At 40.1% G+C, this 23,909-nt stretch overlaps 1 protein-coding gene and 1 non-coding gene across 3 annotated transcripts in view; one reads left to right on the top strand and one right to left on the bottom strand.

Annotated features, from left to right (window-relative positions):
* The window catches only part of ndst3 (N-deacetylase/N-sulfotransferase (heparan glucosaminyl) 3), a 73,708-nt gene that overhangs the window by 39,483 nt on the left and 10,316 nt on the right, over positions 1-23,909 (bottom strand). For both annotated transcript variants that reach the window (XM_061830823.1, XM_061830824.1), the window contains exons 3-5: positions 12,518-12,605; positions 10,940-11,094; positions 6,808-6,993 (exon numbers count right to left, since the gene is read on the bottom strand). In XM_061830823.1, coding sequence (XP_061686807.1) covers positions 6,808-6,993; positions 10,940-11,094; positions 12,518-12,605 — 429 coding nt within the window. The remainder of the gene's footprint in view (positions 1-6,807; positions 6,994-10,939; positions 11,095-12,517; positions 12,606-23,909) is intronic.
* Positions 23,528-23,600, top strand: trnai-gau (transfer RNA isoleucine (anticodon GAU)). The gene has a single exon. It is a non-coding gene; the product is annotated as a tRNA-Ile (tRNA).

Here is a 23,909-nt window from a genome sequence, read left to right as displayed (position 1 = left end):
CTGTTACATGGCTACTAACCAGCTGCAGGCTACTAGCCTGCTGTATGGTCTTTTTTAAATGAGTAATTTAAAAAAAAAAAGGATTTTTCCCCTTAATGTGATTAAAAAATGCAATAATATGAATGAGGGTGAAAGAACATTACTGCATTGCTCGCAGCTCTGGCCAACTAGTATTTTAACAAAATAATTTTATCTTATCTAGTATTACAGTATAATGTAAAAAAAAATGAATTCCATATTGTGATGGGCCGATTGTACAGTGTTACGACTAAAGCATTCTGACACAAATAATACTTTTCTTAGTCATCCATTATTATAATTTTGTACCAAACAACACTTTTGCTCCCATTTATGCAGCGTCATTAAATGCACCTCACACATTGGTCACCTTGCAATGTAAATATGAATGGCGACTGAATGGGTTGTCAAACATGATGTCTACCCGCCAACATATGAGGGCCTGTATATTGTGTGTTCAGGTTTTACCCTGGAAAATCTCTAACAAAATCAAGCCCACTTAAATGAAAATGAACCGAAATGAAGGCCATTCAACAGATGCCCCAATGAGTGCGATCTCACTAACGTTCATCAGGCAGAAATGAACCAAGTTCAGTTCACATTCACCCAAAAGATGAAGTAGTTTATGAACTTTTGTTCATTGAACTCGTTCAGATACAATACTGACGAGCTGGTGTGAATCAATCTTTTTCAGATAAAACTTACAAAAAGCTGGAGATACATGCTTTCAATAGACAGTGCTGGAAATTTAATAGATCATTGTCAATCATTATTTTGCAATATAGACCACTTTCTGTAGAAATTAAACATTGAACTTGTCGATATGGGTTTGAAACAGTAAAATACTGCAGTCCCTTCTGAAGAGTTTTGTGAGCGTGGTCTCTCTCTCTCTCTCTCTCTCTCTCTCTCTGTTCCCCTCCATCTCTCTCTTTTTTCTTATACACACCCACACACACACACACACACACACACAGATCAGAAAGCTTGTTGGTGTATTGGGTTAGAGCAAGAGGAAGAGAGAAAGAGATGGAAGGCCACCAGCGCTTCAGACACTCAGCACTATTTCACCAAACCAATTATCCACAAGACTATAGCTCAAACTGATATAGTACATTTTAAAAAGACAGCACACAAACACACACATGCACTCCCAGACAATCCCATATCTCCCATATCTCAGCCTGATTTGTTCTGATAACCTGGGTCCAGTGGGCATCTCTCAATCTGCTCCCAGACACACGAAGAGCAATTTTACAACCTTAAAATGACTTCCTGTCCTCCTCTGAGCCATCAAAAATGAAGTGAGAGGCACGGGAGGAAGAGACGAATGGAGAGAAATTGCAAAAACAGGATCAAGTAGAGGCTATGGGGGCTTTAGGTTTAGTATCAGTCTGATTGGACCTATGCGAAATGAGCATGAGTCCATGTTAAATCACGATACAACTATGACTCTGCAGTATCATTGAAGTACTGCGCCTTATAAGAAAAGTCATCTTCCCGTAAGGTCCGGTCACATCAGAACATTCAAACTTTGTGTAAATGAAGCCCTGAATCTTTCATGCCTTCTCTCATTTGTCACCAAACCGTCCTTTTCAGGCCTGGAGTGTGTCCTGTTTTCGCACGAAAATCATCATCCATCATCTATCATCCAGCCATCATCCATCATCCTACCCTGCAACAAAATTTGCAGTTCCATGCATGTCATGAGAAGGAAGTGATTGTCAAGCAACAGTGGCAACGGAAGACTGCTTGATTCATCTAGAACCCATTCTTGGTACATCATTTTTTTCTGACATTATGACTTATGTTTATGTCAGACTTTTAAAATGCACCTGTCGTCTTGTCGTTTCAGGATAAGCAGCAGTAAGTCTTTATTGAATCAAAAGTGCATTCCCCCTCTGTAAAATCCATCCATTTTCTTTGCCACTTATCCTCACAAGGGTCGAGGAGAGTGCTGGAGCCTATCACAGCTGTCAATGGGCAGAAGGCAGTGTACACCCTGAACTGACTGCCAGCCAATCGCAGGGCACATTAAGACAGACAACAGTCACACACACAATCACACCTAGGGGCAATTTAGAGTGTCCAATTAATATTGCATGTTTTTTGGGATGTGGGAGGAAACCGGAGTGCCCAGAGGAAACCCACGCAGGCATGGAGAAAACATGCAAACTCCACACAGGCGGGTCTGGGATCGAACTGGGGACCTCAGAACTGTGAGGCCAACGGTTTACCAGCTGAGTCACTGTGCCGCCCCTCAGTAATATATATTTTGTTTACTATAGAGCCATGACTTAATAATTCTTCATTGTATTTATATTTTATTCTGTTCTTTGTATTTACTATGCCAATTTTTGACATATGGCAGTGCGGGGGCGGACCTAAATGCAGGACTTCGAGGCACGAGGCATAATGTTCAGTGTAGTTTATTCCAGAAACTGGGTCATACACGGTGTAGGGATAGGCTCCAGCACTCCTGCGACTCTTGTGAGGATAAGTCGCTAAGAAAATGGATAAATGGATGGATTATATAGGTTCCCCACCTCCAATAAAAAATAAAATAAAACAATCAAGGCAAGTACTATGGAAAATGGTTGGATGTTTATGCCACAACCTCACACTGTTTTGAGTTCAACTTGAGAGCGTGAAATTAAACTTAAAGGAGAAGACCGGTCGTTTTTATTAACAATGTATCCAATAGGTGTTGTCATATGTACTGTACCTTGAAAATTTGAAGATAATTCTCTATCATTTAATGGTGTTTAACGGAAATTATGAATTTTCATGGGCATCGTTGTTTTGATGAGTCACATGACCTCACATGCGGTACCACCACGTTCGCACATGGTAAAATACCTTACTGTATCGCAAAATTTTGCCATAATTCAGATATGTTTAGTGGCATGTTCTGCCCAGTAAGAAAAAGAATCATTTAAGGACCTTAAACAGGAATGCCCGGAGAAAACCTACACAGGCACGGGGAGAACATGCAAACTCCAAAATTCTTCACACACACACACACACACACACACACACACACACACACACACACACACACCACACACACACACACACACAACTCACAAAAAAAAAAAAAATAAAACTCCACAAAAACCAAATCCGGGTCGTCAGAACTGTAAGGCCAATGCTTTCCCAGCTGAGCTACCATGTCGCTGTTGTGGATCTAGTATTAACTTCTACCAAGCCAAAGATCATTTAATTATCACTGTTGGCTAAAACAACCTTTCCCACAATATACTGTAAAGCCTACCTTTCACTGATGGGTTCTACCATCCTTCATGGCCACGAGTGCTGTCCTCAGTGCAGTCCCTCTGCTGCCTGGCCTAAACGCACTCAAAAATCATTAGGATGGATGAATGGTGTGATCCACGTTGTCAGACTAGTGTCAGTACCGTCCAAAGAACTATTCGAATATTGAACATTATTTACAGCCACAGATTCAAATCTGTATGGACGTTTTCCTCCGTCTTCCTGAGCAACTGATACTGCTATTTCTTCATCAGATGAGGATAAAGTCGAGAAATCAGCGCTGTCCAAGATTGTGTAGAAATGTAACCGAGCCTTTGTTTGTGCACTTAATGTCCGCCACGTTGGTCTCTGAGTAGTCAAACTCCGTGTCATTCCTGTCCAAAGAACCATCCGAATATTTAACGTTATTTACAGTCATAGGTTCAAGTCTGTATGGACGTATTCCTCCGTTTTTCCGATCAACCGATACGACTATTTCTTCATCAGATTAGGATAAATCCCAGAAATCAGCACTGGCCATAATTGTTTCCCAACATAAGCGAGCCTTTGTCTGCACTCGTAAAATGTCACATCCACGCACGTAGGTCATACGACTTGCGAAAATGGCGGCGCACATGAAAATTCGTAATTGCCAATAAAAATCTTCTCAAAACCCCACTAAATGATAGATGATTGACCTCAAATTTTCAAGGTACAGTACATATGACATGACCTATTAGATACATTGTTAATCCAAATGAACGGACTTCTCCATCAAAGGGAATGGAAGGATCGCAATACACCTTTTTTCTATTATTATGTATTTTTTTATGCTGAATATGAATCTGAAATCCGCGATGAAGGAAACATTTTTATTTTTCAATTATTTACAACAAAAGATCGCACATTGCTGTATCTGCCGGAAAAGGATGGAAACGCCACGGAAAAAGCCGATCAGGGGCGTGACATAGGATGTTGTGACAACAGCATGAATCTCGTAGGAATGCACTGTAAGAACAGCAATTAATTTTCTGATAATTCGAGGAATGAACATGAAGGGTCCCATGAAGACGTTGAAGAATACGAGCTTCATGAAGGCGTTAAATCTTGTCAATTTGAGTCAGTTAGACAGCACACACGTTCGAATTCAGACGAAGTAACTAGCGATGAAGAAGCCAACACAGCAGTCTGACCCCTCGTGGAGGATATGCCTCAAATTGAAAATATCGACTGGTAAGCGTTTGTGAAGTTCTTGTTTGGTTAAGTTATTAAAAAACTGATACATAATAAGGGATTCTGAATGTATATCCGAAGTTTTAGGTCTTTTTTCTAAATTATGCAAATGCCGTGTATTTCGTGATTTGGTATGCGACAATCACTTTGCATGTAAAATGCTTATTACAGCACCAAAACACACAGAAGCAGATAACGTAGTCTAAATTGGTATATTTTCACAAATAAGTACTAATATAATAATAAAAAAATAAAATAAAAATAATAATACATTTTTTACAGATTGGTTTTAGTTTACAATCACTGAAGAATTCTCGAAACGAGTGGGTTTTTCTTCGATGTGAATACAAAAATGGTCAGAGGTCTGCCCATGAAACGAGTTGTTTTGCAGGTAAGAGAAACAAGGTCAAAGTTCACAGACTTCAATTTATAAACACTTTCATTTTTTGGTAAAAACATCGAACAGGATATGCATTTTATGGAACTTTTGAACATATATTTTTATCTAGGTAAGATAATTTGCACTAGAAATTTCACAATCCATACACTTTTAAGGACCTCACTAGACAATAAATGTAAAAGAATTATTGGATTTGAGATTAATGTTCTTCTGGTTCCTTGAGATGTTTATGATGTTAATAAATGTTTACATTTTTTAATATAACCAAAATATAATAATAATAACATAAAATAACTAATGTGGTTAACTTGTTTCATCAAATTTTTCTTTGTTGATTCCTTTGTTGAATATTTTCTTGTTTAATTGGTGAAACAGTGATGCTTCGGAGTGTTTCACAAATTGAAAATTAACAGCACATAATAGTAATTTGTCCAAGTGTCAGTTATCTATTGTAAGGAATTAAATGCTGTTTTTTATGTCACAACAAGAAGTCAGGAAATAAAAGCAGACTTTAAAAAATTACATTTGTCATGTCAAAGCGTTCTTTCAAATCCTAGTAATTTTGGTGTCAAATGTGAATGTGATTTTTTTCCCCTCCCATTGTTAAGGCTGCAATTGTCTTGACAAATAGCCTGTCTGGCATATGAATGGTGGAGGAGGAGCTGCAACTTCAACAGATGGAATGAATGACAAATGTTAATTTCTCCATTCTGATCAAGTAACGGGTTATGTGTAAAGGGTTCCTTATTGTGTTGAAAGGCAAACAAGGCTCGAAAGCATAGGCGACTGGTTGTGGTTTTTTTGGGGGGGGATGGGCGGGGGACATTAAAACAAAACAAAAGAAAAAAATCTAAACCATAACATTAAGTGCAACACCTGCTACTGGCCAAAAATAATTATTGAAGATAAATTCTGCCTTCACTGCCTTTTGGTCAGATTCCTCAACAAACTCAGAGCACCATTTAGGTCTCTGTTACATTCACAATTTTGAACCGGAAAAAAATATGGACTTTTAACAAGAGCCTTGTGGATCAGAAGATTTTCTAGTCCAGTTTGAGTCCAATTTGAGCCCTTTTCACACTCACATTTATCTAAAGTGTATGGAGTGTACAGTAGATTCTGCGGAGTATAATATATTTAGTGACACGTCTAAGTCTTGATTAACGTTAACGTGCATTATTTTGGAATGTAGGATAAGTACAAAGTACCTGGTGAAAGCCTATTCAAGCACATCTACGTGCATCTCTACACAGAAATGTCAAAGCCAAAATTTTAAACCCTAACCCTGAGAATTGTGAAGCCAAACCTAAGTCCCTATGTCGCTGGGCTGCCCCTCTACAGATTTTTTTTCTATTGTTTTAGTCGCGCAAAATTTTTCACAGTAAACAAAAATAATGATCAGCATTCATTTCCGAGTTAATTTGCTGGATGTGTTTGAGTTTGTTACGCAGATACTTCAGTTGCCCCATTGTTACTTGTTGGTAAAACGCCATTGCCGTGTTCCTGGAGCAAGGCACATACTGCAAAGATTCAGATGACTTGCTTCTTCAACCACACTGGCCACTGTTAAATATTGAATTAAAGCACAGAAAAGGATGTAGTTGTCCAACAAAATCAAAAAGTTCAAAGCCACACGTGCACACATGCAAAGACACATGGCATCATTGATTTTCATCTGAAGAACACAAGAAACGATTGACACATGAGCAGGCAGCGTGAAATTCGGCTTTTAAAAATGCTTGAAAATATGGACACCCTTCTATTTACTCTTTTTGGACAGGCTAGATAAATAGAAAACATTCAAATGGTTGAGGGAAATAAACTTTCAGCTTGACAATGCCGATAATATCAGACATTGGGATCTTATAAAGGAAGTATGAAGAACTACAGTACGAGTGCGCTCTCACCTTGATGTTACTGTGGATGAAACCTTTGCGGTAACGGGCAGGCTTGAGGTGGGGATATTCCTCTGTGCTGGTCACCTGGATGTTCCATACACGCCTCCAAGCCTCGTAAAGCTGCAGATGGACCGGGTAGACCCCCGAGTGGTGGGGGGCTACGGCGTAGCCCATGTTCACCGGAATGTCATGTTGCTACACACACAATTAATTTGTGAATGAGTGAATAGGCAGGCATAAACAATGCCCCCTTTTTGACCCTTGTAGAGTGGGGCTGGGTGTGGGGTAGTGGAGAGGTGGGTGGGGGTTGCAATTGACTCTGTGTTTGGCTTTCAGAGGTCTACTTGGGGAAATGGGGTAATGATTGCTCTCACGCTATTAGTAGGAGTCTCTTAGTAGGACTTAAACACGCTGCTGGATTTTATAAAAAAAAAAAAAACTTCCTAGAGTGGTTAGAAAAGTCACTTAGCTACCTGTTCGCAGCCACCTTGTGAGTGTAAGCAGCAGGCATGAGCATTCACAACAATTAATTAACATTAAATGTAATTCAGTTTAACTTGGTTATGTTTTATGGCGGTTTTAAATGGAGGCACGAAATAAATTTATACATACAGTATGTTGCAGGTTTGTAGGTGTGTCTGAGCTCTGCTCTCTCAGGTGTAGCCAAAGATTATTGGCCCACCAATAGAAACTTCATGGAAGGCCCCCTCGGAAGAACATTGAAATTATTTGTCGACAGCCCCTGTCATGCATCTTGGTACCCGCAAGTTGTCTGAGCCCCTTTACAGTATTACGTTTTTCCGCCCTGTTCAGCGGCCCTGCGCGCAACACATTAATAAGGCAAGTCTTACCTTCAAAATAATTGTACATCCGTCTGTCCATCCATTCATTCTCTAATAAATACTTATTCGACTCTTTGAGTCACAACATTTTAAATATATGCATCTCTGCAGCCAGGCTTGCTGTACCGAAAATGATGTCGCATGCTTGTCTAGATGTTCCCGAGTCGGGGGAGTGGTAACTTGTTATTGTTAACTAAAGTTCTTAGTTGATGGGTGCTAGAATTCGATTCTCTACCTTGGCAATATCCTCTCTAATTATAAAGCACTCAACTGTGCATGTCACATTTTTAGTTAGAGTTAAGAGAACTACATGTCGTCTCGGTGCTCTAAAACCGGAAGTGACATAATGAAATAAGACAACTGAATCAATTTTCATCATCATTAACTATAGAGCTCATGCAACTACGTCACCGTAGTCACGTGGCTTTTGTTTATGTTGCCATATTGTCCGTCAAACAAAGCATTCTTCAATGCTAAGTCGGTTGGAGACGACATGAAAATATGTCTCATAGCACAACACCCAGATTTTTGTCCGATACCGTGAAACACTTAGAAGGTGATGATAACCGAAGGTACGTTGAAAAATTAGAGACACTTGGCATAGAGGACACATATTTAATGCCGAAGTTGATGTTTTCGCCGATAAGAAAGTGGACTGTTAACCCGCTTTCGCTTGTCTTGGACAACTGGACATACACATGGATCTGGTGAGTAAGTCGTCGAGATTTACACAGAAGAGTTTGAAAGTGTTTAAAAGTCTGGACGCATACAAATACTTCGTTGCTGGATTCGTCCTCAATCAAAAATAAATCCCACATAGTGATGGAGCCACTTGGATTTTTTCAATACATATACCAATATTTAAATAAATGACCCCTGGTTTTACACAAACTCACATTCATTAACTATGATTGGAAAAAAATAAAAGACAGCGAGTCGGCTCCTTGTACACGGAAGCGTGTTGTGGCCACACATTAAACTTCGGTAAACCTCTCCGTGACAGACATTTTTTTTTTAAATATGCAATGGACTTATTTGAGAACAATTCATATAAAATGCATAAAAAAGAAAATAAACTGCTAGGATAGGCTTCAGCCCCCGTACAGGTTAACCTACGTAAAGCATGCGGTAGACGGTTTATTTTCTTTTTGATTTTGTTGGATTTCCGTGTATGTTGTAGACCTGTTCCTGTCCCTGTCGTATATTTTTTTAAATATGCGTTGTTCTCAAATGAGCCAATTTGGTATTGTAAATACTTCTTGGTAATTTGAGATTGAGAAGAATAATTCCTACTTGAAATGAAGTGATCGCTACACAGTCGTGTGTATTTGGTTGGGCACCATCCATCACATTTGATTGCCAAAATCCATCGATCTTTACTCGTTTTTTCAGCTGGTATTCTATAGAATGACCTCTTTGAATATTTGTCTCATCTGTTGTAATGACTAATAGCACAACAAGTCTCGGGCATTTTAAATATTCTCCTCCTGTTCAATGTCCCCCACACTGTCGAGCAGCTCTTTTTGATCGGCAATATGGCGTCGTGAAAATGGTGACGTCACATGGACGAGCTCTATTTAGTATTTGTCCATTTAGTATCTGACATCTAAAAATATTCATACATAAAAATTGTAACATTTTAATTTTTTTATTTCATTAATTTTTTTCATTTGTAATTTGAATCAAGAGGGGTGGGGCAGAACCATTTTACCCTCTATTGACTGGCCACCCCTGGTTCATTAGCTTTCTGGTAAGCATCATGAAAATTAAAGTAGAAGATTAAAAGAAACAAAACAAAAACACATTTAAAAAACGTTTGAGAACCCTGAGTACATGACTTGACAAGGGGAAATTAAAAATAGATGTGTTCACGAGGGCACTTGTGAGAGTGGATGTTTTCTTAGTGTACCTTGCAGACAAATGGTGTTGTCCTTCGCCGTGCCACACATCCACTTACATCGTCAAAGCAAAGCATCGGCGCTCACAGGATGAGCGTGCGCAGTGTGTGTGTGCGATAAAGGTTAGGGATTGCACTTTACGATCACGTTCACCTTCAATAACATGAACCTACAGCCACCCTTGTTGTATCATAGTTTACGTGTGACATTCCTGTATGGCCATACAAATTATCTTCACACATATACATACACAGTTGGAGGCAACAGGAGCACAGACATAACAGCCACCTACCTTGAGGAATTCAGATTAAATAGTCAGGGATAAAAATGGCTCCTGGGTTGCCATTAAGGTGAATGCCCCATTAGCCATGGATGAATTAAGATTTGTTTGGATTTAGGAGATTAGTAAAGTGTCGGGCACAACACCGATTTCATTTGCATCTGTGGTCATTTTATTTTCAACAAAGGGCAGGGCTGTTTGAATGATCTCAGAAAGGATCTGGAGATGAGGCAAGGCTCTAGGGAACTGAGGGAATAATGTTGATTGCATTTTGCGATTGACTGGTTACATTTGGGGGAGGGGTCTTTGTGTTTGGAGCAAAATTCTGGGACTATGCATACAGACTGTGGTGATTTTGCATTAGAGGTATTTGGGGCAGTATCCACTCGATGTTACTTTTTTTTCTTCTTAAACCGAAACATATTTTGTATTGAATGATGAACTACCAATGTATTACTAAACATGTTGCATAATCTTAACCCATAATCCTAATTTTTCTTGCTGAGTCTCTGTAATGCAATTTGGGCACTGTGATGGTGTAGATGAAGCGCTATTTAAGTGAACACCATATTGATGCCGATAGTAATTATTAGTAAATAATTAGTTATAATATTTGAGTAAATGTGTAACTATCATAGCATGCCATTAATTAAATTTATCGCACAAAATGTTTTGAGATAAACCTTAGGAAGGAAATTTGATAACTGTGTTCATTGTAGTCTACTTTGAAGGTCATTCATAGGCCTGCCTTTTGTTATCCAATATTGTGCACTCAAACTTCAAACATTATTTGCAGCCACAGTAAAACAACTTCAGGATAGGACATGGTGTTTGTGTGTGCTGGGCGGCAGCAGTGGGTGTAGCGGTGTGGGGAGCTCTTCATAAGCCTTATGTATGGGGGCCCAGAATTTGATTCTACGTTGATGATGTTGCTCTGTGTGCGTCAAAGTGGATAATATTGTTCTGCCTTGGGGTGCTTTGTGGCAAAGAAATGAAAATTATTTTACACTGAGGTGGTTCAGAAAGCAAATCTGATTTCAAGGACGGATGAAAGGAAAGAAAGACAAGGGAATATAGACAGCGCCAAGCAGCGTGTGCGTGAGTGTGTAAATCAATCTCACCAATGCAAACTCCTTGTTGAGCACCATCTGCTCCAGCAGCGAGGACTCATTGTGGAAGAGGTGAGGCTGCATGTGGCTCCACATGTGGGGGAACCACCAGAACTCATCCACGTACTTCAGCAGTAAATCGTCTCCCTCATCCTCCTCCATGGTACCTACAAAAGGACACAGTGTGACAGATGTAGTGACACATAATGTCAGGTTAGTGTTCGTTAACAAGTACCAAGCTTCTCTTAGGCATGTGTTATGGTGTAATGTGGCGTTATCCCTACTAATACATTCCACGCTATAATATATCATATTTCCTTACAAATTCAAACTCTCGTTTTATTTTTTTTTAAACATGAGACTGAGCAGATTTGAATATGAAAACAACTAAAAAATGTCCTTGGAGCTACAACCACACAAGTACACACACATTCACACACCACGGTTCTGGGACTCCAAATTACTGAGATAGCATTAAACAAAAATTGGGATTCGATATCTCTTTTCCCAATTAACTCTACCACGATGACGAGATTTAGATCTTGACTAATGATAAGTAGCAACTACGTATATTCATTCATTCATTTTCCATACCGCTTTTTTTCACTACAGTTGCAGTTGTGCTTGAACCTATCCCAGCTATCTTTGGGCGAGAGGTGGGGTACAACCTGAACTGGTGTCAAGCCAATTGCAGGCCACATGGAACCAAAAGAACACTCACACTCACTTTCACATCTGTGTTCTATTTGGAGGCTTCAATTGTGCTTCTCAATCTTTTCTTGAATGTAGCGGTATTTATTTCTTGCTCAGCTGCATGGTCATGCAGAATGGAGCTTTTCATGCTGAAAACAGCACAAGAGGGCCTTTGAAATACTCCCTCTGTGGTTGTTAAAATTGTTATATTTATTGCAAATGCTGCCTTGAGACCACAAGGCTTGTGAGGGGACAGATAGCAACAAGAGTACAGAACTTTTGAATAACAGAACCATAGCAGAGTTACATGGTACTGTATGTGACCATGAGTTGGTTCTGATTCTAACGCTCCTTAGGAGTCTCATTATCTGTGAAGGATCGACCGTGTGAGGAAGCGACACAGCAACTAACCGTTAGGACAGGACAGGACAGGGGTAGTGAGCCACTGGCGTGTGGTGGAAGTAGCTATCTGGTGCCTAAACACCTCTAGCAACTTTGGAATATGCCTACAAGGCCTTTTGACACACTTTTGCGATTATGACCGAAGTACATAAAATTAAAGTCACTTGACTGAAGCCCACTTTAAATAGGTCAAGTCATTATAACTTGTCATTATTATCTTATGTTTTTGACTTTATCTTAGCTTTATTTTTTCCAATTGTATTTTCATACCCTGCAATTGGCTGGCGACCAGTTCAGGGTGGAGCCTGCCTTTCGCCCAAAGATAGCTGGGATTACCTCCAGCACGCTCGCAACCCATGTGAGAAGCAGAATGGAAGATGGATGAATCAATGAATGTATTCTCATAAGTAGCATGTGAAAAAAATTATAATGTTTCTCACTCTGCTTCACCTTACCACTGTTTTTTAAAGGCTTTCGTCATTGACGATTACTTACCTGTATGATAGAACTTGCCAGAAAAGCCCAGGTTGAAGGTAAAGTTGGAGATGTGAGAACGCAACTGTCTTTGAGTGTCCAGCAGTGCCTATAGATCAGAGATTATTGTTAAATTCTTTGTGATGGACAGTGTATGTATATATATAAATCCATCCATCCATTTTCTTAGCCACTTATCCTCACAATGGTCGCAGGAGGGCCGGAGGCAATCCCAGCTGTCAGCAGGCAGGAGGCTAGGTACACCCCGAACTGGTTGCCAGACAATCGCACGGCACATGGAGACAGACAACAGTCACACTCAGAATCACACCTAGGGGAAATTTAGACTGTTCGATTAATGTTGCAAGTTTCTGAGTACCCAGAGAAAAGTGTGGCTGTCTGTCACTATGTGCCCTGTGATTGGCTGGCAATCAGTTCAGGGTGTACCCTGCCTTCTGCCCAATGACAACTGGGATAGGCTCCAGCACTCCCGTGACCCTTGTGAGGTTAAGCAGCTAAGAAAATGGATGGATATGTATACACACACATACACACATACATATATATAGCAGCATGTAGTTCTGAAGACCGGTGTTCAAATCTCGGCCCTGCCTGTGTGACGTTTGTATGTTCTCTCCGTGACTGCGTGGGTTTTCTCCGGTCACTCCGGTTTCCTCACACATCCCAAAAATATGCAACATTAATTGGAGACTCTTAATTGCTCCATACATGTGCTTATGATTGCAAGTGTTGTTTGTCTCCATGTGCTCTGCGATTGGCTGGCAACCACTTCAGGGTGTACCGTGCCTCCTGCCCAATGACAGCTGAGATGAGCTTCAGCACTCCCGTGACCATTGTGAGGATAAGCGGCTCAGAAAATTGGTTGATATAAAAGTGTTCAGCTTTGCGGTTTTCTTGTATCCTGAAACACACCTTAGTGTCAGGTGTTAATGCTTAAATTGGGATTTTTTTTTTCATTTTTTTAATGCTATCATTAGTATTCTGGCATTTAAACAAAGGCTGAGTATTAACCAAACAGTGTTACACACCTGTGGCCACACACACACATGCAATAACATCAGTTAATGAAGGTCAATGCATTAAAGGCTTCCAGAAGATGGACTAATACCCCCCTACATGACCCCTCCAATACACACACACTCCCACACACACACATAACCCTGCTTCCAAGGACTTCTTTGCTCTCACATCAGTTGCTGATCTCATAAATCAGAAAAGGTACCTGGGGATCGATTAAAAGGGGCCCGACAAACATTTTTTAATAGAGACGTGGCACTGAGCCCAACAAAATGACCCCCAGCCTGAAATACGCACGGAATAATAAAAGTTTCATAAAAAAATATTTATGGGCGCAAACAGCAAGAAGTGCAATGATAGCAAGAAGGAGGGCTGGGAGAGAACAGAGGGAGTTATAGAAAGACAGAGAGCGGTATATCCTCCATGCTGCTTCAGCCTCCCTTTTAAATTAGAACAAGCTCGTCTCCTGAGAATGTGACATTTGAGAAAGTGATGGAGAGATGGAGTTTCAAGAGAGTGTGTGAGAGAGAAAGACTGCAGCTTTCCCAAAGTAGGAAGAGGTTGCAGCAAAGAAGGAATGGGTTGGACTGGACGGATGCAGGGTTACTTGGTATTACATTGGAAGTGAATGACTATGTGACCATGTCCGAGTGCGTGTGTGTGTGCATGTAAGTACGTGTTAAGGCGCGTGTGTGTTAACAAATATAGAGATACAGGTGCAGTATCTTCATTAACACTAATCTAATGGTGTTGAAGATGGCTGCCTGCTGACAGATGTGCACAGCTCTAATCTGATCCCTTGTCTCCACTGCGATGACATCCTCTAAATCACACCTGCACAGACACACTCGCACACCCACACACACACATGCATGCACACACAAACACACAAACTATACTCAGATTACTCAGAATTAAATTAACTTTGTTGTCAAGCGCTTTGCATTTAAACTCAATCTACTCTCATGGTTGCACTTGGTCAGTATGCATTATTAATGCACATGTCAGGAAGAATGAACGCTAGCATGGGAGTTTGTCCAAGGGTGTGTTGTATCTGTACAGACACATCATTAATTTTCTGCTAGCCAACATATAACACAAACACGAAAAAAAACAAAGGGATTTGATACAGTGAGGCATAAACAGGCACACTGATGATTTAGCATGATGTAATGTAATGACAGATATGTTTTTGCTATGTGTGAGAGAGCCAGAGAACCAGCAAAAACTTATGCAAGGATGAAAAGAAACAACAAAGTATAAATATTATATATACAGTATTTATCAATTTATTTTAGTGCTAAAATAAAAATAAGCTTTATTTCTTCATTTTTTTTAAACAACATTGTGATTATTTCATCAAATTCATTTGTGAAATTTACATCACACTTGCCGGACACGAGTGCCATACTGGCCGGTAATGTTGGCTGTCAGATTGTTTTCCATCCAAAATTCGGAACAATAGTTTTTTATTTCTGGGAGGTGGGTTTGTTCACATCAACCCCAAACACAACTGACTGAACATTTCATTCTTTTTTTATGCAACAATACCACAATTCATTTTACGTCCCTTTTCTACAATTACCATATACCATCAGAGTCATTCAATAATCATGAAAATATAGTAGAATAATGATACCCTGTGGTCTTATTTAAAGTTGCCCAGTATTTATACATATAGTTGCCGGGTCTGTAAAATTATTATCCACCACGTCATCATGGAGTAACTTTTAAGAAAACCCTTTGACCAAGTGAATATCCATTGAACTAAAAATGTTTTAGAAATTCAAAATTACTGATGCACCAAAATGAACATGAAAATGAAAATAAACAAATGTTTGATGCACTGAAATAATGATTTGTGATGGAAAAGTTAAGCTCACAACCAAAAGCCCTAACATCAAAAGAAATTACCACTCAATTAAACTTCATATTTTAAGCACTTTTCATAGAAAATATGATACACAGACCACAAAATATAAAATAATTCTAAAATTTAAGAAAACAAAACTATTCCAATTATGAGTAAAATTGCATTTATGGCTATGATTGAAGTGCTGCCAACTATAAAAATGAAGATCCAGAACTATTTGAGTGCATGGTATTTCTATATTTTTTAATGATCTAAAGACCATTACCCGAGAAAGTTATTGCAATATGTCATGGAAGAGGTTTAAAATAAACTGCATAGTCATCAATTTTACAACATAATAATTTCTCTATAATCATAATCATAAACATGAATAACTTATGACGCCAATATTCATCATGTATCTTATGTATTCGTCACATATTAAGTATTTATCGTAATGATGGATACATTTGCAGCTAAAAGTGTTCTTTTGTGCCCTATTTGTGAATTTGCTATATCTCCTCATACTAATAAAATGATGCAAATGTCCCTGTTGTAGGATTAATAAAGGTGTCTGTATTATAAAAAATATGTTCCATCCATTCATTTTCTTAGCCACTTATCCTCACAAGGGTCGTGGGGAGTGCCGTAGCCTATCCCAGCTGTCAACAGGCAGGAGGCGTGGAACACTCTGAACTGATTGCCAGCCAATCGCAGGGCACATAGAGACAAACAGCCGCACTCACAATCACACCTAGGGGCAATTTAGTGTGTCTAATTAATGTTGCATATTTTTGTGATGTGGGAGGAAACTGGAGTGCCCAGAGAAAACTCACACAGGCCTGGGGAGAACATGCAAACTCCACACAGGTGGGGGTGGGATTTGAACCTCAGACCTCAGAACTGTGAGGCCAACGCTATACAGCTGCTTCACCGTGTCGCCGTCACGTTATTTCAGGGAGAAAAGGGTATTTTGGTCTTAAACCAAATCCAAATCCACTATTGTGCAGTTTTCAGGTGAAACATTTCGACATCTGAAATTTCAATGCACCACAATATGTTGAAAAACAAACTGCTAGTTTTCTCACAGAAACATGTTCCTAAGTGAATGTCCAACATGAAGTTATTAAATGCTAACAAAAGCCTAAACCATCCACCTTTTCATTGTCCATGTTCTCAGCAAGCTCACATGTTTTGATGTTTATATTTATATTATCTGCTTGATTTAATATATTATTTAATATATTGGGCAGCACGGTGGACACCTGGATAGCACATCTGCCTCACAGTTATCACGACCACGGTAAAAATTCAGTTTCGCCTGTGTGGAGTTTGCATGTTCTCCTGTGCCTGCATGGCTGTGTGGGTACAATGGTTTCCTCCCACAAAAAAAACAAACAAACAAAAAAACATGCATCCATCCATGCAACCATGCATGGCAGGCTAATAATGAGGACTCAAAATTGCCCATAGGTGTAAATATAAGTGCGAATGGTAATTTGTTTATATGTACCCTGTGATTGGGTGGCAACCCGTTCAGGGTGTACCCCACATTTCGCCCAAAGAGTGCTGGGTGAAGCCCACAACCCTTGTGAGGTTCAGCGGGATGGAAAATGGATGGTTGGATGGATGGATTTTTTTTTTAAAAAAGGTGTAGGAGCTACACCAAAATGCATTTCTAGCAACATAACACCGAATTAATACAATGAAAATCAAGTACAATGTAAAATCTCAACTTTTTTTGAAAAAATGGGGAAGCCTCAAAGGCACCTTTGGATGGTAATCAAGAAAAAAGAAAAGCATGTGAAAAAAACTTTTGAAAAAGAAATGTATCCTTAACAAAGATGCACACTGAACTGAAGTCACATGAGATTTATAAAAGTCTTACGCTGCTTTCAAGTGAAGTTTTTTTTTTTTTTACTGACTCTGAAATTTATGACTTTAATGGCATTTGACTTTGGAGGTCCCACTGTATACCATGTTCAGCAAAGATGTGAAAAGACCTCAACAGCAACAGTAAAATATTTATACTACAAGAATAAAAAGAAAAGATGTGTTATCACAAAAAGAAAATATGTCATGCAAATTGTAGGACTTTTCCGTCAAACAGTAGAGTTTGATTTTAGTTTTTTTTTTTGACAATGACAATGACAAACTGATGACCATTACGACGTGGCTTGGGGGAAGACTACGGACTAAACTCAACAATTAAATGTGACAGACCTCTTGGACAGAAGCGCATTTCTAGAATCTCAGAGAAACAATCAAGTCGTCACCTGCCGGGTTTTTTCCCCTGATAGCAATGGCGCCCTATTTCATTGAGCTGAAGCCTTGAAGCAATACTGGGCCAAACTGTCTCCTGGATGGTGAGTGTGGCGATAAAATAGGTTGTAATAGAAAAGACTGCATTTGGCTTAGCGGAAGTATCGGAGAGGGATGGTGTTATGTAGTCCGGGAAGCCACGAAGCATATTGACAATTCTGGTGATGAAGGTAAACATACACGAGGATTAGTGCTTAGCGATAGGCCTGCTCTCCATGCCAATCCCACAGCTGCAACCCACTTCCAGTGTCAGAAGTAATGCCATCTCGCTTCATATTCGTATGTGTGAGTGTGATTGTGTGTCCTGAGCGTAGTGAGAGGTGCCAGCTACATGTTGGGGTTTAAATAAATGGGGGTGATTGGGGGGACTTGTTATCTGAACAGCTAGGTTGTTGTCATCCACGTGACTAATATATCCTCATTCTGTTGTTATTGTTTTTTCTTCTCAAATGTTAACATTCTTCAATTCAAGTCGCCAAACTCAGGCCAATACAGGGAGTACTTGGGTTAAAATGGTCTGGACTTAAAGCGCTTCAACATTAAAACGCCTGTCCCCGTCTGGCATTTTGGCTCGCTAATGTGCATAGTGCTCATCCATGTTTGTGCGCCGGGAGTATCTTCACATTATTCGGCCTCCATTTTAGACATTATGGCCCCAAAGAAGAAAGCTGAAGAAAATCAATTCCTATGGAAAAAAAGCTCAAGATCAAAAAAGAGGAGAGAAAGGAGAGACACTGACGAACATCGGTAAAAAGCTAGGCTTCAGTCGGTCGACCGTGGTGACAATATTAAATACATAGCCGTATTGTAGCGCAAGTGGAGGGTTCCGTTGATATGTCGGATACAGTTATCAAAATACAACATTCTTTGATACTTGTCAAGATGGAGAGGCTACTTAGGTTATGGATTGAGGACCAGATTCTTTCGCAACAGCCTCCCCTTCTTCTCCATCCATCTCTCAGCAGTAATGGTAAGTACAGTATCTTATTTCTTTATTTTAATGTATTTGTTTTTTTTTTTGCAAAGTATTTTTATGTATATTCTGACTTTAATAGTAAAATCCGATTTACAACGAAACTCGAATTATATTACTAGCAAGGAATGCAACTTGTTTGCAACCCGACGACTCCCTTTATAAAACTAATATATGCATGAAAGTAGAGTTGAGGACTGGGTCCCAAAATGTGGCTCTGTCTTTTATAGAGATTAGTGATGGAAACATTCTGAATTCTAAAGATTATTGGCCATTGGTATTGGAATTTCTAAAAAAATATATATCGCAACAATATCTTCTTAGTCTTTCAGCTTGTCCCGTTAGGGGTCGCCACAGTGCGTCATCTTTTTCCATCTAAACCTATCTTGTGCATCTTCCTCTCTAGCACCCACTGTCCTCTTGTCCTCCCTCACAACATCCATCAACTTTTTCTTTGGTCTTCCTCTCACTCTTTTGCCTGGCAGCTCCACCCTCAGCATACTTCTACCAATATGCTCACTCTTTCACCTCTGAACATGTCCAAACCATCGTAGTCTGCTTTCTCTAACCTTGTCTCCAAAACATCCAACTTTGGCTGTCCCTCTAATGAGCGCATTTCTAATCCTATCCAACCTGTTCACACCAAGCGAAAACCTCAGGATCTTCATTTCTGCTACCTCCAGTTCTGCTTCCTGTTATTTCTTCAGAGCCACCATTTCTAATCCGTACATCATGGCCGGCCTCACCACTGTTTTATAAACTTTGGCCTTCATCCTAGTACTTTACTCGATACTCATACTCTTCTGTCACATGGAACACCAGACACCTTCCGGCAACTGTTCCATCCCGCTTGGACCCGTTTCTTCACTTCCTTACCACACTCACCATTGCTCTGTATTGTTGACCCCAAGTATTTGAAGTCATCCACCCTTGGGTATCTCTTCTCCCTGGAAGAGATTGCTTCACTTTTCCTCCTCCCCCCTCATTCACGCACATATATTCTGTTTTACTTTGGCTAATCTTCATTCCTCTCCTTTCCAGTGCGTACCTCAATCTTTCTCATTGTTCCTCCGCCTGTTCCCTGATTTCACTGCACAGCACAATACTGTATCATCTGTGAACATCATGGTCCAAGGGGATTCCAGTCTAACCTCATCTGACAGCCTATCCATTAGTACTGTAAACAGGAAGGGGCTCAGCACGTAACCCTGGTGAAGTCCTACCTCCTCCTTATATTCTTCTGACACACCTACGGCACATCTCACTGTTGTTCTGCTGCCCTCGTACATGTCCTAAACTACTCTAACATATTTCTCCGCCACAACAGACTTGCACATGCAGGACCAAGTTCCTCTCTTGGTACTCTGTAATAGGCTTTCTGTAGGTCTACAAAGTTACAATGTAGCTCCTTCTGACCTTCTCTGTACATTTCCACAAGCATCTTCAAGGCCAATAATGGATCTGTGGTACTCTTTCTAGGCATAAAGCAATATTGTTGCTCGCATATACTTACTTCCGTCCTGAGTCTAGCTTACACTTCTCTTTCCCATAACTTCATTGTGTGGCTCATTATCTTTATTCCTCTGTAGTTTCTTCTTTTGTTCTTAAAAATGGGGACTAGCACACTTTTCCTCCATTCTTCTAGCATCTTCGCTCCCGCTAGTATTCTATTGAATAAATTGGTCAAAAACGTCACAGCCACCTCATCAAATTTCTTCCATACCTCCACTGGTTTATCATCGGGTCCAACTGTCTTTCCATTTTTCATTCTGTTCAGTGCCATTTTAACTTCTCCCTTACTAATCACTGCCACTTCCTGGTCATCCACGCTTGCTTTTCTTCTATACCTTCTCTCCCATTTTCTACATTCATTAACTTATAAAAATACCATTCCATTCCATTTCCATTTACTGAGCACACTACTGGCGCCAGTCAACATATTTCCAACACTATCCTTAATCACCTTTACTTGCTGCACACCCTTCCCATCTCTAGTCCTCTGTCTGGTCAGACTGTAGAGATCCATTTCTCATTCTTTCGTATCCAACCTGAAGTATATGTTGCGATATCCCACTATTTAGCCTTCGCCACCTCTACCTTTGTCTTCTCCGTGTCCCACTTCTTCTTCACTAATCTCTTTTCTTGGATGACTTTCTGTATTTTGGGGTTCCACCACTAGGTCTCCTTCTCCCCTTTCCTACCAGAAGACACCCCAAGTACTCTCCTGCCTGCCTCTCTGAATACCTGGGGAGTAGTATTCCAGTCTTCTGGGAGCGCTTCCTGACCATGTAGAGCCTCTCTCACCTTTTTTCGAAAGGCCACAAAACATTCTTCCTTTCTCAACTTCCACCACCGGATTCTCTGCTCAAACTTTGTCTTCCTAATTTTCCTACCCACTACCAGAGTCATCCTACACACCACCATCCTATGCTGTCGAGCCACACTCTCCCCCATCACAACCTTACAGTTGGTGACCTCCTTCAGATTACATCATCTGCACAAAATATAATCCACCTGCGTGCTTCTACCTCCGGTCTTGTAGGTGACTCCATGTTCCTGTCTCTTCTGGAAATAAGTGTTCACCACTGCCAATTCCATCCTTTTTGCGAAGTCACCACCACCCTCAAAGTTCCTATACTGAATGCTGTACTTACCCATCACTTCTTCATCGCCCTGTTTCCTTCCCCAACATGTCCATTACAATCTGCACCAATCACAACTCTCTCTCTGTCTGGGATGCTCAGGACTACTTCATCTAGTTCCTTCTAGAATTTATCTTTCAACTCGCGGTCACATCCTACCTGTGGGGCATAGCTGCTAACCACATTATACAAAACACCCTCAATTTCAAGTTTCACCATCATCATTAAATCTGATACTCTTTTCACCTCCAAGACATTCTTAGCCAGCTCCTCCTTTAAAAATATCCCCTACTCCATTTCTCTTCCCATCTACTCCATGGTAAAATAATTTAAACCCTGCTCCTAAACATCTAGCCTTACTCCCTTTCCACTTGCTGTCTTGGATGCACAATATAGCAACCTTTCTCCTAATCATCATGTTAGCTAACTCCTGAGCTATTCTGTCATAGTCTCAACATCCAAAGTCCCCTACACACAGCTGTATTGTCTGTGCATTTCTCTTCTTCTTCTGCCGACCAAGCCGGGCTCGTCCTCTTTTTTTCATCTTCGACCTACGTTATCTGAATTTCTCCCTAAGCCTTACAGATTATCATTTCCGAATGCGGGTGAAGGAAGCCCGGGCCACGGCCTAACCGTGAAGTAATTCGTATGAGGAACGCTCAACTATATAAACCAATATAAATGACGTCAAATGGCTTTGTTCTGCAGATCAAGGAAGTAGTCCCCCTCAACCCTAAAAAGAAAAAAAAAGGAGATTTACAACAGTTTTACAGACACTGGAATACTCAATAGCATTGTCATGCTATTTTCACCCCTTTGTTTATTATTGGAATTTTGGTACACTGATGTATCATAGAAACAAACAATCACACACAACTTCTCACATTCACACCTACAGACAGTTTAGAGTCTGAACACATACTAGCAAAAGGAAAAAAAATACTTGAGCAATTATTCAATTTATTTATCCATTGTTGAATAAAAATAATGTGTATCCATAATTTCAACAACATCCAGACCAATATAAGGTTGCTTGGCGGGATTTGTTTCTACAGTTATGGGCTGAAATGTGTGACAGTACTTTATAAATGTTGCAGATGTGCATCCCTTTCTTCTCTTACTTTTCATCTGCTCATTCAGAAACAACATGAAATCAGTATGACACATTTCCAGCATGTAATATATGCTTTAGTCCCAAGTATAATGGCTTAGGCAGGGCTATGAAAGCACATTTGGCAGTAAGAACGAATAATGTCGTTTTTCTTGTATGTAGTACTTCTTAAGTGGTTTGCTCTTCTCAATATGTTTTGAATTATTTTGTTTTAATCTGTCAAAAAACATTGCTGCATATGAGATTTAATTCTTGCTATGGATTGTGAAGTGCATGCGCCTGTTTGTGCAGCTATGCGTCTAATACGAACACCAGACCAGCAAACTTAAGTGGGTCAGGCATCTCTATTTGATGAGAGAGTCGATGCCAGTCTCTTTGTATCTCTCGCTAGTCTCTGTCCCTCCTGCTCTTCAACTTCGAGCCAATGCCTGCTTTACATAGCATCGTTTCACCAAGCACTGCATTTGCTAGTCTTGTATGTGGATCACTAGTGCTTGTTATAGCTCTTGAATCACAAAGCTTACAAGACGGTCAAATAAAAACCATGTTGTGTTCATCACTTGTTCATTGTAATGAAAGCACCGTCCTCAAAGGACAAGTGTCTCTAGTTCATGCAAGGCTGATGCCAATACCTGAAAAGTACGATGTGGTTTTCTTCACTTATCTCATATGATTAAGGATAACACCTTCCGCCGTGAAATAAATGAATGATGTAGTCTGGACTTGCATGAGAAATAACTTTGAAACTCTTTTTAATAGCATTTTTGTCCTCCTTTCCAACTCTGCTATGCCTTTGGCTGGGTGACAAATGGATAAGGAGTCAGCTCAATTCTGCAGATTTAAGTGGCAAATATGCATCATATTAATTAGCTCTAAAGATTAACTCAAAGTAGGAATGCGCAATAAATAGCGGCCTGCTCAGCCAAAAACCTTGACTGAAGTTAGGACCATTAACATATTGTACAAAGCCTTTTCTTTAAGTTTCAATTTGAAGTCAGAGCAAGAACTAAAGTGAACACGAGGACAACAAAGACGTCTTTAGCACATTATCTGCGGCCTAAAATTTAACTCAGTACATAATTTGTACACAAGAGGCCCTGTAGCTCAGTGGTTAGAGCACTGGTTTGATAAACCAGGGGTTGTGGGTTCGTATCCCACTGGGGCCTCCACTCCCTGAGAAGGGTTGCGTCAGGAAGGGCATCCGGCGTAAAAATTGTGCCAAACATATGTGCGTTCATCTGAGATGACACACGCTGTGGCGACCCCGAAAGGGACAAGCCGAAAGAAACTTACTTACTTACATAATTTGTACACAAACAAATGAGTATGTCCTCATATACATTATCCATATTGATTCATATACAGATTTTCCTCATTAGGGTCTTGGGTGAGCCGGGGCCTATCCCATGTGGTAAACATAGTACAGTGTGTTTGCGCACTGGGTCACATAATCACATCCCACTTATGAATAATAA

The sequence above is a fragment of the Syngnathoides biaculeatus genome, chromosome 9 (assembly GCF_019802595.1).
Source record: "Syngnathoides biaculeatus isolate LvHL_M chromosome 9, ASM1980259v1, whole genome shotgun sequence".
NCBI classification, from domain to species: Eukaryota; Metazoa; Chordata; class Actinopteri; order Syngnathiformes; family Syngnathidae; genus Syngnathoides; species Syngnathoides biaculeatus.
Note: the sequence above shows the minus strand (reverse complement) of the source record. Positions and strands in the feature narration are given on the sequence as shown.